Source organism: Mustela nivalis (assembly GCF_964662115.1).
Source record: "Mustela nivalis genome assembly, chromosome: 6".
NCBI lineage: Eukaryota > Metazoa > Chordata > Mammalia > Carnivora > Mustelidae > Mustela > Mustela nivalis.
In genome coordinates this window covers 15,607,866-15,621,787 of record NC_139025.1, presented here as the reverse complement: position 1 = coordinate 15,621,787, position 13,922 = coordinate 15,607,866, and the positions used below count along the sequence as shown (strand labels likewise).

At 43.7% G+C, this 13,922-nt stretch overlaps 2 protein-coding genes across 7 annotated transcripts in view; both read left to right on the top strand.

Moving 5' to 3' along the window:
• LOC309866087 (acylphosphatase-1) overlaps nt 1-13,922 on the top strand; it is a 372,899-nt gene that overhangs the window by 347,651 nt on the left and 11,326 nt on the right. The window lies entirely within an intron of this gene.
• Nucleotides 1-13,922, top strand: part of AREL1 (apoptosis resistant E3 ubiquitin protein ligase 1) — a 45,584-nt gene that overhangs the window by 25,133 nt on the left and 6,529 nt on the right. For 4 of the 6 annotated variants that reach the window (XM_082733396.1, XM_082733398.1, XM_082733399.1 and 1 more), the window contains 12 exons: nt 107-333; nt 1,259-1,496; nt 5,583-5,752; nt 5,993-6,173; nt 6,378-6,625; nt 8,732-8,809; nt 9,859-10,000; nt 10,132-10,253; nt 11,221-11,296; nt 12,084-12,193; nt 12,827-13,006; nt 13,192-13,317. In XM_082733396.1, coding sequence (XP_082589522.1) covers nt 107-333; nt 1,259-1,496; nt 5,583-5,752; nt 5,993-6,173; nt 6,378-6,625; nt 8,732-8,809; nt 9,859-10,000; nt 10,132-10,253; nt 11,221-11,296; nt 12,084-12,193; nt 12,827-13,006; nt 13,192-13,317 — 1,898 coding nt within the window. The remainder of the gene's footprint in view (nt 1-106; nt 334-1,258; nt 1,497-5,582; nt 5,753-5,992; nt 6,174-6,377; nt 6,626-8,731; nt 8,810-9,858; nt 10,001-10,131; nt 10,254-11,220; nt 11,297-12,083; nt 12,194-12,826; nt 13,007-13,191; nt 13,318-13,922) is intronic. The other 2 variants (XM_082733400.1, XM_082733401.1) reach the window with 2 other exon arrangements.

Below are 13,922 nucleotides of genomic sequence, written 5' to 3'. Positions count from 1 at the left end.
CTCAGCCTGACTTCTTCTAATTTTTGAGAGGTGACTGGCCTTTTCTACAGTGAGGAGCTATAATGTGTAACTGACAGGTGGTATGTGTGTTCTCTCTTTCACACAGGTGGAATCACAGTGTCTGTGGTTGCATTCTTCTTCACAATTAAGTTCCTCTTTGAGCTTGCCGCACGCGTAGTCAGCTTCCTCCAGAATGAGGACCGTGAGCGCAGAGGGGACCGGACTATTTATGACTACGTGCGGGGAAATTACCTGGATCCCCGGTCTTGCAAAGTCTCCTGGGATTGGAAGGACCCCTATGAGGTGGGCCACAGCATGGCCTTCCGAGTGCATGTAAGGGAATGTTTCTGTCTCCATACCCATCGGGTTTTCTGAATTACTTGCTTTCCAGAGCCCCATTCAGTCTGTTGGTAGTGCTGGCCTGGAATGTTAACATGTTTCCTTGTTTTTCAGCCATTCCCAGGGACTTAGTAGTTGTTTCTATCTGGAAGGGTCATGAATTTCTCAATCATTTTGGTTTAGTAGGTACCAACTTTGAAGATGTATAAAGTTTAATGTTACTTTTTCAAAAGAAGAAAAATGTCACCAGAAAGAATGGGTGTTCCAGATTGGGGGTTGGCAGACTATGGCCTGAGGGGCCAAATCAGGCCCACCTCTTGTGTCTGTAAATATGGTTTTATTAGAACATAGCCACACCCATCTCTCTTCCTGTATTGCCTGTGGCTGCTTTTATACTTGAGTAGTTAACCACAGCTGAGTTGAGTGGCTGTGTGTGACCCACAAAGCCAAAATATCTACCCTCTGGCCCTTTATAGAAAAGTTTGCCTGCCTGCTCCACCCCCCCACCAGCCCTGCCTGGTGCTTTAGTCACTCAGTGCCCGTGGTACCCACTGACTTACCTTCACTTCTGGGTGGTCCACAGTAATTAATATAATATAGTATAGTATAATATAATATAATATAATATAAGGGGCCAGGTGTAAGAGGGGGCAGCATTTATGGTTCAGAAATGTCAAGCTAAAATGGATTCAGCAGTGTATTTTATCCCTGTCTCCTGAACAAGTTAAGAATTTGTTCCTGATTTAATGTTTTCTCTGAGGTGTGCTGTTTCTCTCTGCGTCTGTGAGCAGGACTGTAGGAACAGTGGGTGCTGGGATTTGCCAGCTGCCTCCTCCCTGCCCACACTCTCTCAAATCAGGTGGGGAACAGTTGTCTCCACCTGCTCACTAATCGGCGCCCCCTCGTCTCCCCACCACAGTTATTCTACAAGAACGGACAGCCTTTCCCGGCACATCGGCCTGTGGGACTGAGAGTTCACATCTCTCATGTCGAGCTAGCCGTGGAAATTCCAGTCACCCAGGAAGTCCTGCAGGAGCCCAGTTCCAACGTGGTCAAGGTGGCCTTCACTGTGCGCAGGGCGGGGCGTTACGAGATCTCGGTGAAGCTTGGTGGATTAAACGTGGCCTACAGTCCCTACTATAAGATTTTTCAGCCTGGTATGTTCTCTCTTTCCTCCCTTTCTCCATCCCTTCCTTCCTGTATTTTTCTTTCTCGCTTTTTAAAAATACACCTTTATTAAGATTTAGTTCATAGGCCATATCACCCTTCCAATTGAAATATACAGTTAAATGGTTTTTAAAGTTCTGAGTTGGGCGCCTGGGTGGCTCAGTGGATTAAAGCCTCTGCCTTCGTCTCAGGTCATGATCCCAGGGTGCTGGGATCGAGCCCCGCATCGGGCTCTCTGCTCGGCAAGGAACCTGCTTCCTCCTCTCTCTCTGCCTGCCTCTCTGCCTACTTGTGATCTCTGTCTGTCAAATAAATAAATAAAATCTTTAAAAATAATAATAAAATAAAATTCTGAGTTGTGCCACTGGCACTTGGGTCACTTTTAGAGCATTTTCATCAGCCCCAAAAGAACAGTCACTCCGTTAACAGTCACTCCCCGTTTCCCCCAAACTTCGCCATCTCTAAGTGACCATTTATCCATTCTAGATGTGCCTACTCCAGACATTTTGTATAAGTGTAGTCATAAAATATATGACCTTCTGTGACTGCCACTTTGACTTAGCATAATGCTTTGAAGGTTTATTCAGTGCTATAGCATGAATCAGCATTTCCTTCCTTTTTATTGCTAAAAGACATTTTGTTGTGTGGATAGACCACCTTTTATTTATCCATTCACCAGCTGACGGACGTTTGGGTTGTTTTCACTTCTGGCTGCTGTGACTACTTCTGCTGTGAGCATTTGTGCCCAAGTTCTCGTGTGGACATATGGTTTTCTTTCTCTAGGAGTGGAATTGCTGGATCATCAGCCTAGTAAATTCTTAAGGGGTAAGGGTGCCAGAATAGACAAAAGGTAAATTCTTCTGATTTTTGAAATCTTTTCAAGTAAAAAGCCCTTGACCGGAACTCTGCCCTTACTGCCCATATGTGTTTTCCTTCTCATGGCAGAGTGCCTGAGCTGCTGATATCTAAGAATTGAGACCTCTCTCTTTTTTCCCCCACTCGTATCCTTTATGCCAGATCATAGATGCTCACCAACTTTGAAGCCTAAAGGTGCAATCTCTGACTTCTGACCCCGTCATAGATCGTAGATGCTCACTGACTTTGAAGCCTAAAGGTGCAGTCTCTGACTTCTGACCCCGTAGCTGATGTGGTCAGGGTGTTGACCATCCTGTGTGCTCTGTGTGCCCTACCTTGGCTTCATTTAGGGGGTGTCATTAAGTACTGGCCAGCTTGGTATCCACAGAAATGAGAGGCCTTTGGGAGCGTTTTGGAGTGAAATGACAAGAAGAGGAACCTTAAGAAGATTTGTGGGTCTTTGCTTGACTGGTCCTTAGTTTTCTTTCTCTTATAACAGTGGAAGGCTGTGGACAAGGTGGCTCCCAAGCCACGCCTCTCCATGCAGCCCCTCCTTTCCCTCAGTGACTCGCTCACAGACTTCTTTCCGCAGGAATTAGCCTCACCCCACCTCCTTGCCACCAGTGGAGAACAGTTCATATCCTCACAGTATGTCTCAGGCTTTTATTTTTAAATTAAATTTAAATTCTTCACTTTGAGATAATTGTAGATTCTCCAGCAGTTTAAAAAAATAACACAGAGGGAGTTGGTATACCCTTGACCCAGTTTCCCCCAGTGGTTGTGAGATCTTGCAAGACTAAAGTACAGTGTCACAGGCAGGCTATTGACATTGAGGCAGTCACGGTAGGAAGCATTTCCATAACCACAAGGATCCTTATGCTCCCCTTTATACACATTTTCCCTCCCCCACCTACCTACTTCTTAACCCGTGGCAGCCCACGATTCTCTTCTCCCTTTCTATAATTTTGTCATTTTAAGAATGTTACATAAATGGAATTATATTGGGTGCCTGGGTGGGTCAGTTTTTTAGGTGTCTGCCTTTGGCTTGGTTCGTGATCCCAGGGTCCCGAGACCTGTGTCGGGCTCCCTGCTCAGCAGGGAGCCTGCTTCTCCCTCTTTTTCTGCAGCCCCCCACCCTGCTTGTGTGTTCTCGCTCTCTCTCAAATAAATAAAATCTTTAATAAATGGAATTATATTTCACTTGGCCTAATTCCCTGGAGATTCAGCCAAGTTGTTGAGTGTACCAGTAGTTGGTTCCCTTTTATTTTTGAGTAGTATTCCATAATGTGAATGTACCCTGGCTTGTTTAACCATCACAGTTGAAGGACATCTGGGTTGTTTTCAGATTGGGGCTGTTGGGAATAAATCTATGAGAATTCATGCACAGGTTTCTGTGTGAATATATGTTGTCAGTCATTTCTTTGTGGTGTAAATGCCCAGCAGCATAATGGCTGGGTCATATGGTAGTTAAACACTTAGTATTTTTTTTTAAGGGTTTTCTTTATTTATTTGTCAGAGAGGGAGCACAAGCAGGGGCAGCTTCAGGCAGAGGAAGAAGCAGGCTCCCTGCTGAGCAAGGAGCCAGGTGTGGGAATGATCCCAGGACCCTGGTTTCAAGACCTGAGCCAGAGGCAGATGCTTAACTGACAGAGTCACCCAGCGCCCCTGTTCTTTCAATCTTTAGCTTTTCTTTTTATCCCTTTCACATAGTCTTTCACAAAGCAAAAGTTAATTCTTTTTTTTAATTTTTTTTTTTTTTTTTTTTTTTTGACAGAGATCACAGGTAGGCAGAGAGGCAGGCAGAGAGAGAGGAAGGAAAGCAGGCTCCTTGCAGAGCAGAGAGCCCGATGCGAGGCTCGATCCTGGGATCATGACCTGAGCCGAAAGCAGAGGCTTTAACCCACTGAGCCACCCAGGTGCCCCGCAAAAGTTAATTCTGATGAAGCCAGTTTATTAATTTTTTCTTTTAAGGATCATGCTTAGGTATCTGAGAACTCTTTGACTAGTTCTAGATCTCAAAGATTTCCTCCTGTTGGGTTTTTTTTTTTTTTTCCTTGAAGTTTTACGTTTCCTATTTAAGGCTTTGATCCATTTTTAGTTCATTTTTGTATAGTGTCAAGGTTTTTTTCTTCTTTTTTTTCTTACAGATGTCTAGTTATTCCAGCACCATTTGTTGAAAAGATCATCTTTCCCCTATTACATTGTCCTTTTTTTGTGCTTTTGTTAAAGATTGGTTAGGCAGGGGCCCCTGGGTGGTTCAGTCATTAAGCATCTACCTTCAGCTCAGGTCATGATCCCAGGGTCCTGGGATTAAGCCCCGCATCAGGCTCCCTGCTCAGCGGGAAGCCTGCTTCAGCCTTTCCCACTCCCCCTGCCTGTGTTCCCTCTCTCTCTATCTCTCTCTGTGTGTCAAATAAATAAAATCTTAAAACAAAAAAAAAAAGATTGGTTAGGCATATTTGCAGGGGTCTATTTCTGGGTCCTCTGTTCTATTCCATTGATCTCTGGGTCCCTCCATCAATACTACAGAATCTGGATTACTATGGCTATACAGTAAATCCTGAAATTGGGTAAACTTTTTCAGGATTGTTTTTGGCTACTGCAGAATCTTTCTCTTTCCATACAAAAGAGAATACTATTTTCTATATCTACCAACACTCTCACTGAGATTTCCACAAGAATGGTGTTAAACCTGCATATTATTTGGGGAGGATTGACATCATTACAATGCTGAATCTTCCAGTTCAAAAACATGGTAACCTCTGACTTTATTCAGACCTCTTCATTTCTTTCATTCACATTTTGTAGTTTTCAACATAGGAGTCTTGTACTTTTGTCCTTGGATTTGCACCCAAGTATTTCAGGGGTTTTTGTTTGTTTGTTTGTTTCTTTGTTTTGTGGGTTTTTTAAGCACTTATTTCTGAGGCCTGCCTCACTTGTAGGTTCCCAGTGGGACTGTGGGTACTATGGAACTCTCAGTTTTATTTCCTCTGAGTCCTTTTCTCATTTTGTGTAGCACCGCAGTGGTTGGAAATTTGTGAAAATGAGTCCCCCAGTTCATTTGAGTGTGTTTCTTTTTCTGTCTTTTTCTTGACCTCTTAATGGTGGTGTTTATCCCTAGGAATTAGGTGGGGCCCAGCTCTCTGGGACTCACTGATTGAAAAGATCTTTGTGGTCAGAAAAGTCCCCCTCTAAGGATTAGATTCCGTTGTCTGTTCCAGGAATGGTGGTTCCTTCCAAGACCAAAATAGTGTGCCATTTTTCTACTCTGGTGTTGACCTGCGGACAGCCACACACCCTTCAAATAGTGCCCCGAGATGAGTACGACAACCCTACCAACAATTCCGCATCCTTGAGGGACGAGCACAATTACAGTGTGTCCATTCATGAGGTAAGCAGCTTCCCTTCCCCCTCTTTCTCCTTCCCTGCCATTCTCACTCTTTCTCATTCACTTGCTCTCGTCTCCGCCCTGACTTCTGTGCTCTCCTTCCGTCATCTGACAGTGCCCATCTCATGATAATTAAGAGACCTTAGATCGGCTCGCAGACAGGAAAGTTCTTTGTCAAGAGTAAATTGCCATGCAGTAGGGAAAATTCTCAATGTTCAGTGATGCTCTGTTTCCCTCCTCCAGCTCGGTCCTCAAGAAGAAGAGAGCACTGGTGTCTCATTTGAGAAGTCAGTGACCTCCAACAGGCAGACCTGCCAGGTGTCCTTGCGACTTACCCTGCATTCTCGCGGCTGCTTCCATGCCTGCATTTCATACCAAAATCAGCCAATCAATAATGGTGAATTTGACATTATTGTCCTAAGTGGTGAGTTGAAAGAAAAGCTGTGATTTAGCCCCATTCCCAGACCACTTGTTCTTTGTGCGTCTGCATTCTCCTGCCCAGCCTCACACACATTTGCTATTTGAGCCGAACTTGGCTCAGAGTCCTATGGACTAAAGGTCTAGTGATAGGTCATTTCTTTTCTCCCCCGTGTCCTACTTTAAAACCTTATTCCTTGTTATACTTCAGAGAATGAGAAGAATATTGTTGAACGCAATGTGTCCACCTCCGGAGTGAGCATTTACTTTGAGGCTTATCTTTATAATGCTACCAACTGTACCGGCACACCCTGGCACCTTCCGCCCATGCACACGAGCTCCTCCCAGCGCCGGCCTTCCACAGCCGTGGAGGAGGAGGAGGAGGACTCACCCTCTGAGTGCCAGACCCCCGAGAAGGTGAAGAAACCGAAGAAGGTGTACTGCTATGTGTCACCAAAGGTTGGCCCTCCCGTTCTTTTTTTTTTTTTTTTAAGAGTTTATTTATTTGAGAGAGAGCATGAGAGAGAAGGCACAAGAGGGAGGCAGAAGAAGGAGAGGCAGGCTCCCTACTGAACAGGGAGCCTGACGCAGGGCTGGATCCCAGGACCCTGGGATCATGACCCCAGCCGAAGGCAGATACCTAACTGACTGAGCCACCCAGGCAGCCCTGGACCTCCTGTTCTTGTCTCAAAACCCTCCTCCCTGAACCTGCATGTAACTGGCCATTGATTAAAAAAAAAAAAAAAAAAAAACAAAAAAACAAAACCACGAAGCATTAGTGTGAGAATTAGGGTGAGATCCTTGACTTGTAGGGTTTCTGGGACACTAAGAGAGGTTACTTAAGGTTGAGCAGAAGATTGTGCCCCCTCTTTTTTTTTTTTTTTAAAGATTTTATTTATTTATTTTAGAGAGGGAGCGAGAGAGAGACGTGAGAGGCAGAAGGAGAAGCAGCCTCCCCACTGAGCAGAGAGCCCGATGTGGGGCTTGATCCCAGGACACTGGGATCATGACCTGAGCTGACTGAGCCCCCCCCCCCCGGCACCCCTGTGCCCCCTCTTTTGTTGCACCTGTTTGGCTTGGACTAGGTAGAAACTCTGTCCAGAGATTCTGTGTACCTTGGTGCTTTAGAGCACCAGGCGCATTCTTCCCTTTGCTTGCTCCTGGGAAGATTTTTCAAGGCATGGCTCTTAGAATTTTAAAGAAAGCAGCTTTTGACCATTAAAAATTTTTCACTGGTAAAAAAAGTTACTGTTGGCCCCTTATGCTGTTTTGAAACAGCTTGATCTTTCATTCTGTGCTTTGTGAAACCACAGTAAATGCATGTCACTATCAGGCAACAAGATCAGAATAGAGAAATTTTGGCAGAGGCATGGAGGTGAGCTTCCCAAGGCCCCTGAGCTAAGAGGCACTTTGTGTTAGGAATTTTCTTTTTAACATTTGTATTTTGCTTAGTCATTCAGATCTCAGAAAAAAGAGCTCTTGAAACATCCCGTGACAGCTCTTTCATCTCATAACCAAAACAAGAGTTCTGATTTTGTTCTACTTCAAGCTTTTCTATGTGTCCTTTATCATTTAAAAATCTAGCCCTACTCTGGACTAGGGGAATGGGAATGAGGGCCAGGGTGAGGTACAGATGAAGCGAGATTGACCATTGACCGTGAAGTGACAGCTGTTAAGGCTGATGATGGGTTCGTTGTACCATTTTCTCTCCTTCAGTATGTGTTGGAAATTTTCTTCATGAAGAGTTGGGTTTTTTTTAAATCAAGAAAAAGTCTGATCTGTACATTTAGAGAACAGTTTTTTTTTAGATTAAAGTTAAAGCTCTCTTTTTCTTTTTTTATAACAGTATAAAGAGACCCTTTATGAAGTTTTTTGTTTTAAAATCACACCACCACCTTCACACGCACCCCTGTTCCCCACCTGCTCCCCATCCCCGGCAGATCCTTGGTTCCATTCTAGTAGGGTGAAGCAGTGGGTATAGGCCACTGGTATCCCCCGTCCATTGAGGAGATCTGAGTAGCACCCAGCTGAACACAGGGAGATTTTGATCATTTCTAGGTGAAAATGATCAAAGGGAAACCCTGATCTCAGACATTTGGACATGGTAGTAAAACTTGAGTATTGAGATTAAGAAGTGTATCTGTATGAAATTGCCTTGTCAGAGTAACATATTTGATTTGCCTATTTTTTTTGAAGATTTTATTTATTTATTTGACAGACAGAGATCACAAGTAGGCAGGGAGGCAGGCAGAGAGAGAGGGAGAAGCAGGCTCCCCACTGAGCAGAGAGCCCGATGTGGGGCTCGATCTCGGGACCCTGGGATCATGACCTGAGCTGAGGGCAGAGGCTTAACCCACTGAGCCACCCAGGCACCCCTGATTTGCCTATTTTAAGATAGAATTGATGTTACTGATTTGATGTTAGTACTAAAAAATTATCCTCTTCATCCGTAGAGGGAAAAGATTATGAGGAATGGAGGTAGGGACTCTGATTTTTTAATTACAATACCCAAATAGACCATTTCTAGTTCTCTTTCACTTCCTTTTCTGTATTTTTGTCCTCCAGCAATTTTCAGTGAAGGAGTTCTACCTGAAAATCATTCCCTGGCGCCTTTATACCTTCCGAGTGTGCCCAGGAACAAAAGTAAGTTGAACCTTACATCTGCTTCATGCTGAGTAGACTTCAACCCTGGAATGTTTCTGCCTTTTCTTTTTTCCTAGAAGGGCTTTTGGTGTTTCTGGAAGTTCTTATCATGCACACAGGATTCATTGCTAAATAAAGAAAGGGTTGTTTTCTCCTCACAACCTGGCATGAAGAATATAGAAGTTCTAGAAGGGCACATGCCTACAGAAATAGGAATTAGTAGCAAGTCAGAATTCTTCAATAGTTATCTTTTGCCACTGAGACTAAGTTAATGGAGATGGTGCTGGCAGTTCTGGCCCAGGCTTGGTTTCCCAGTGTGCTGAAGTTAACTCTTTCAGAATGAGCATTCTCATATATTAAAAAAATTTGTTTTAACTTCTCTGAGCTTTTGGAATCTGAAGGTGAATTGCTTTTCCTCCAGCCAGTCTGTCCAACCTCATCAGGTAGTCACTTGTATCTTATATATATCTTTTTTAAAAAGATTTTATTTATTTGAAAGAGAGAGCATGGGAGAGAGAAAGAGAAAGAAAGAGAGTACGAGCAAGGGGAGGGGCAGAAGGAGAAGCAGGCTCCCCACTGAGGAGGGAACCCAACATGGGGCTCGATCCCAGGATCCTGGGATCATGACCTGAGCCAAGACAGACATTTAAATGACTGAGCCACTCAGGTGCCCCTTTATCTTACATATCTTTACTACCTTCATCCTCCTTTGGTTTTATGTTAGGAGAGCTGTCCTGTTGCCTATGATCCTCACTAACTCCACTAACTGGAGTTAGTGACTCTACTAGTAGTAACTGTAGTAACGAGTAACTAACTAGTAGTAACTAGTAGTAACCAGTAACTCTGTAACCGAAATAATTTTAAGTATTTCGGATCATAGAGTACTTGACATGAAAAACAAGGTGATATACTCCTAGGAAATACTGACTTAGAGGAGACACACTTAATTTGTTTATGGGTTGGTACCGAAGGTTAGGGATATGGAAAGTTTTTGCTGGATTTGAGGGTTTTATAGGTTAATGCCTTCTTTTTTTTTTTTCCTTCATTAGTTTTCATACCTTGGCCCCGACCCTGTTCATAAGCTGCTCACACTGGTGGTAGATGATGGCATTCAACCACCTGTGGAGCTCAGCTGTAAGGAGAGGAACATTCTAGCAGCCACTTTCATCCGCTCCCTCCATAAGAATATAGGTAAGATTGGACAGGGGTTCTGACAGGAAAGGCAGGAGCCCCAGCCACCCTGGGTGTCTGAAGATGTGGGGCGGACTGCACAGATGTCTTGTAATGAGGCTGTCATCATGATGGATCTTTTCGCTCCTCAGGAGGCTCTGAGACCTTTCAGGACAAGGTGAACTTCTTCCAGCGAGAGCTTCGGCAGGTACACATGAAAAGACCACATTCCAAAGTCACCCTGAAGGTCAGCAGACACACTTTGCTGGAATCGGTGGGTAAAGTTTCATTTCCACTGTCAGTGGTCAGGGTTTTGCAACTAGAAATCTCTCCGGTGTTGGGTTATATCCCCCAGGTCATCTTTTATGAACCCCCAAATTTCTCTTTAAACGTATCTATTAAAGACTGCTCTTCTCCGTGTCTGATTATACTAAGTTTGGGGTGGGTTTGTTCAAGACATATTACCGAGGAGAGAGACTAGTTGACACATTGGCTTTACAGTCTGTACTAAACTAGTTTCCTGCACCGTCTCTTGGAACCTCTCTGTGGGGAAGGGAGAAGCAGTTGTCACAGAGGAGCATTCTTGTTCTTGCATCCCTGGAAGAGAAGAGCTCTTGCTGGGTTAATAGGAAATGATTTCTGTTGTCACCCTGGTCTGATGGAAAAGGAACACCTGATGTCTGTCTGTCTCCACTGCACAGACACTGGCTTGGTTCTTGCATTCCTCAAGAATGAGAAGGCTTGGTCCCTGTCCAGAAAGTGTTTGTGATGTTTGGCTCTGGTAGGTGTGACTGGAAACCCCTTTTCTCAGCCATATTCTCTGTGTGGCATGGCTCCCTGTCTGAACGCAGCCCTGTGAATAGAGAGTTCCAGTGGACGCTGCACTTGACTGAAAACCAGGGCTCCTTGGTTCTCTTGCTGACAGCTTACTAATTTGACTCCTTTTATTTCTTTATGTAAGAGTTTTTTCATTAATAAAATGAACATTAAAAAAAAACCCACTTCAACAACAAAGCAATGGTGTATAGATGAATTAAATTGTTTTTTGAAATCTTAAATTTCTTCTGGAGATACGTGTATTTAAAATATGAAATGATATGATTAAAGTTTATGAATACTGCGTCTCCTCCAAGTACTAATGATTTAAAGGGACAGTGGCAATGTTCTGGTGTTTTTGTCTTTCACATCCAAGAGATGCCTGCCAGTCTTTTGACACTTTCCTTCCCTTCCCTGCTTTTCAGTCTCTGAAAGCCACTCGGAATTTCTCCATCTCAGATTGGAGCAAGAACTTTGAAGTGGTTTTTCAAGATGAAGAAGGTCAGTTTTAAAAGTTCGTGTTGATTTTCTTTAACTCTCTTCCCCACCTCTCCCCTCCTCCTTACCCATTCTCCACAAATCACAAAAATACCCTCCCCTACCCGCACCCCTGCCCCTGCCCCTGCCCCAGCTTATTTTTCCCAAGGAAAAAGAAGTCATGAATTGAAACAGAAAAGTTGGTGTTTCTAGGTATTTGGAGCTTGTAGAGCACAGACACATGGACTGGGACGGCAAGCTCTAAGAGTCTGTACTGGAAGGGAAAGTAACCTTTGTAGAAGAGAAATGTCCATTTCCTGGGACCTGTGTTCTCCTGTGTTTCCATACTGGGGGGGCATTAACCTAGTGAGTAGAATATCTTGAATCCTGTAATCCTACAGAAAGGGGTGGGATTTTTTTTTTAAAAGATTAAAAAAAGGCTCCTTAGTTTAGGTGGCTTGGACTGGGGAGACACGATGTAGTGGAACAGAAGGAAAGTGGAGAGTGTCAAGCGATGAATGAATGAACACAAGCAGTAAGAAGTGGTAGGTCAGAGTCGCCTTTTTTTTTTTTTTCTTTAAGATTGATTTATTTAGAGAGAGAGCATGCGTGTGCCAGCCGGGGGAAGGACAGAAAGGAGGGAGAAAGAGAGAGAACGTCCCAAGCAGACTCCCTGCTGAGCTCAGAGCCCAGTTCAAAGCTCGATCTCATGACCCTGAGATCATGACCTGAACTGAAATGAAGAGTTGGACGCTTAACCAACTGAGGCCACCCAAGTACCCCCACGTTTTATTTTTATTATACTTTTCAGCTCTGGACTGGGGAGGGCCTCGCCGGGAATGGTTTGAACTAATCTGCAAAGCACTGTTCGATACCACCAATCAGCTCTTCACCAGATTCAGTGACACCAACCAAGCATTAGTGAGTCCGTGACTTCCCCTGTGGGTGGGCGGAAGATGTTAGTTGTGTTGTACTGGAAACTCTCAGAAGGATTTGAGGTCATGAAACTGTCCTGGGAATTTGGAAACCTGTGTCTTGTTCTAAGTGAATCCAAATTAGATCAGCTCCCTCCTCTTTACCTTTTATTATTTCTTCTGTAAAATAAGAGAAAATGTGGATAGGTGAGTATTTGGCTAAAACATAGTGCGATGCCTATCTTCTTAGAATGATTAGGCCACTTTCTCAGACCATACCTCAAGCCATTGAATTCCGTACTAGATCTTTGACTAGGTAGAGGTAGCCGGAGTGGAGAAATAGACTTCGTTTGAAATAAGTTCTGGTTTAGGGGGAAGGCATCACATCATTCGCTGGTTAACTTCCATACTCAGCCAGGGACCGCAAACTTAATGTAAGATTTTACCCCTTACTCGAAGTCCCTCTTTGCCCTCCATCTTCTAGTCACTCTAAATTACTCATGGTAGCTACCAAATAGCTAATGCCATTTAGATGATTCTTTGATTCTAACACTGAAATTCCTGCTCCCTTGTGAAAAGAGTTGGTGAACTAAGCTTGAAGAAAAATGGCCCAGAGCCTTTTAATCTCTTCCTTTGACAGGTCCACCCCAACCCTAATCGCCCTGCTCATCTACGCTTGAAGATGTATGAGTTTGCAGGGCGGCTGGTAGGCAAGTGTCTCTATGAGTCCTCTCTAGGCGGAGCCTATAAGCAACTGGTCCGAGCTCGCTTCACCCGCTCTTTTTTGGCCCAAATCATAGGACTACGTATGCATTATAAGGTAAAGTCTTAGTATGCATGTTTTGTTTTGTTTTTTTAACCAAGGCCTCTGGCTGTTAATTCTGCAATCTCTCCACTCTGAGCTCATTATTCTTAAGGTTGAAGGGGTAAGTGTTTCTAAACAGTTGCAGATTTCATTTCTGGGAAAGAGTAGTTATGTTCTGTTCTGTCTTTCTGTCTTCTCAGTATTTTGAAACAGATGACCCAGAATTCTACAAATCTAAGGTTTGCTTCATCCTCAACAATGACATGAGTGAGATGGAGCTGGTCTTTGCAGAAGAGAAATATAACAAATCAGGCCAATTGGAGAAGGTGAGAAAGAGAACCAGAGCCCATGGGTCCCATGGTTCCCAGTCTCCTCTAGAGCAGGGCTACCTACTGGAGCTTTCTACAGCAATGGAAATGTTGTCTCTCTGTGTTGCCTTTGAACACCCAAAATGTGCCTGGTTATTTACCAAGTAACTGAAGTTTTCACGTGAGGCTAGTGACAACCATATCAGGACATTGCATCCCACACGTGATGATCTTGGCCTGTATGATGGCACAAAAGACACACCATTTCTACTTTCCAGTATAAAAAGAACTGAGTGAAAATCAGGTGTCACTGCACAAGTAGCTTTGGAGGGGACGGAACCAGGGGACGGAACTTTGTTTTTCTCAACTTCAATGGTCGTGATATAGTTAACTCCTATTTTAACACTGTGCTTATATATTTTTTGACTTTTTTACTAGAAAATTACTGGCCGAAAACATTTCTATTTTAATTTAATTTAAACTTTTTTTTAAATTAAAAAAATTTGGGGAGGCCCAAAACATGTCTGATGGAAATTTGGTTCTGTTTCTGTTTTGGGGTTATATAGTATCAGATGATTATGATGACTGTAAAGTTGCAGTATTATTACCACTGAAAGTAAAGT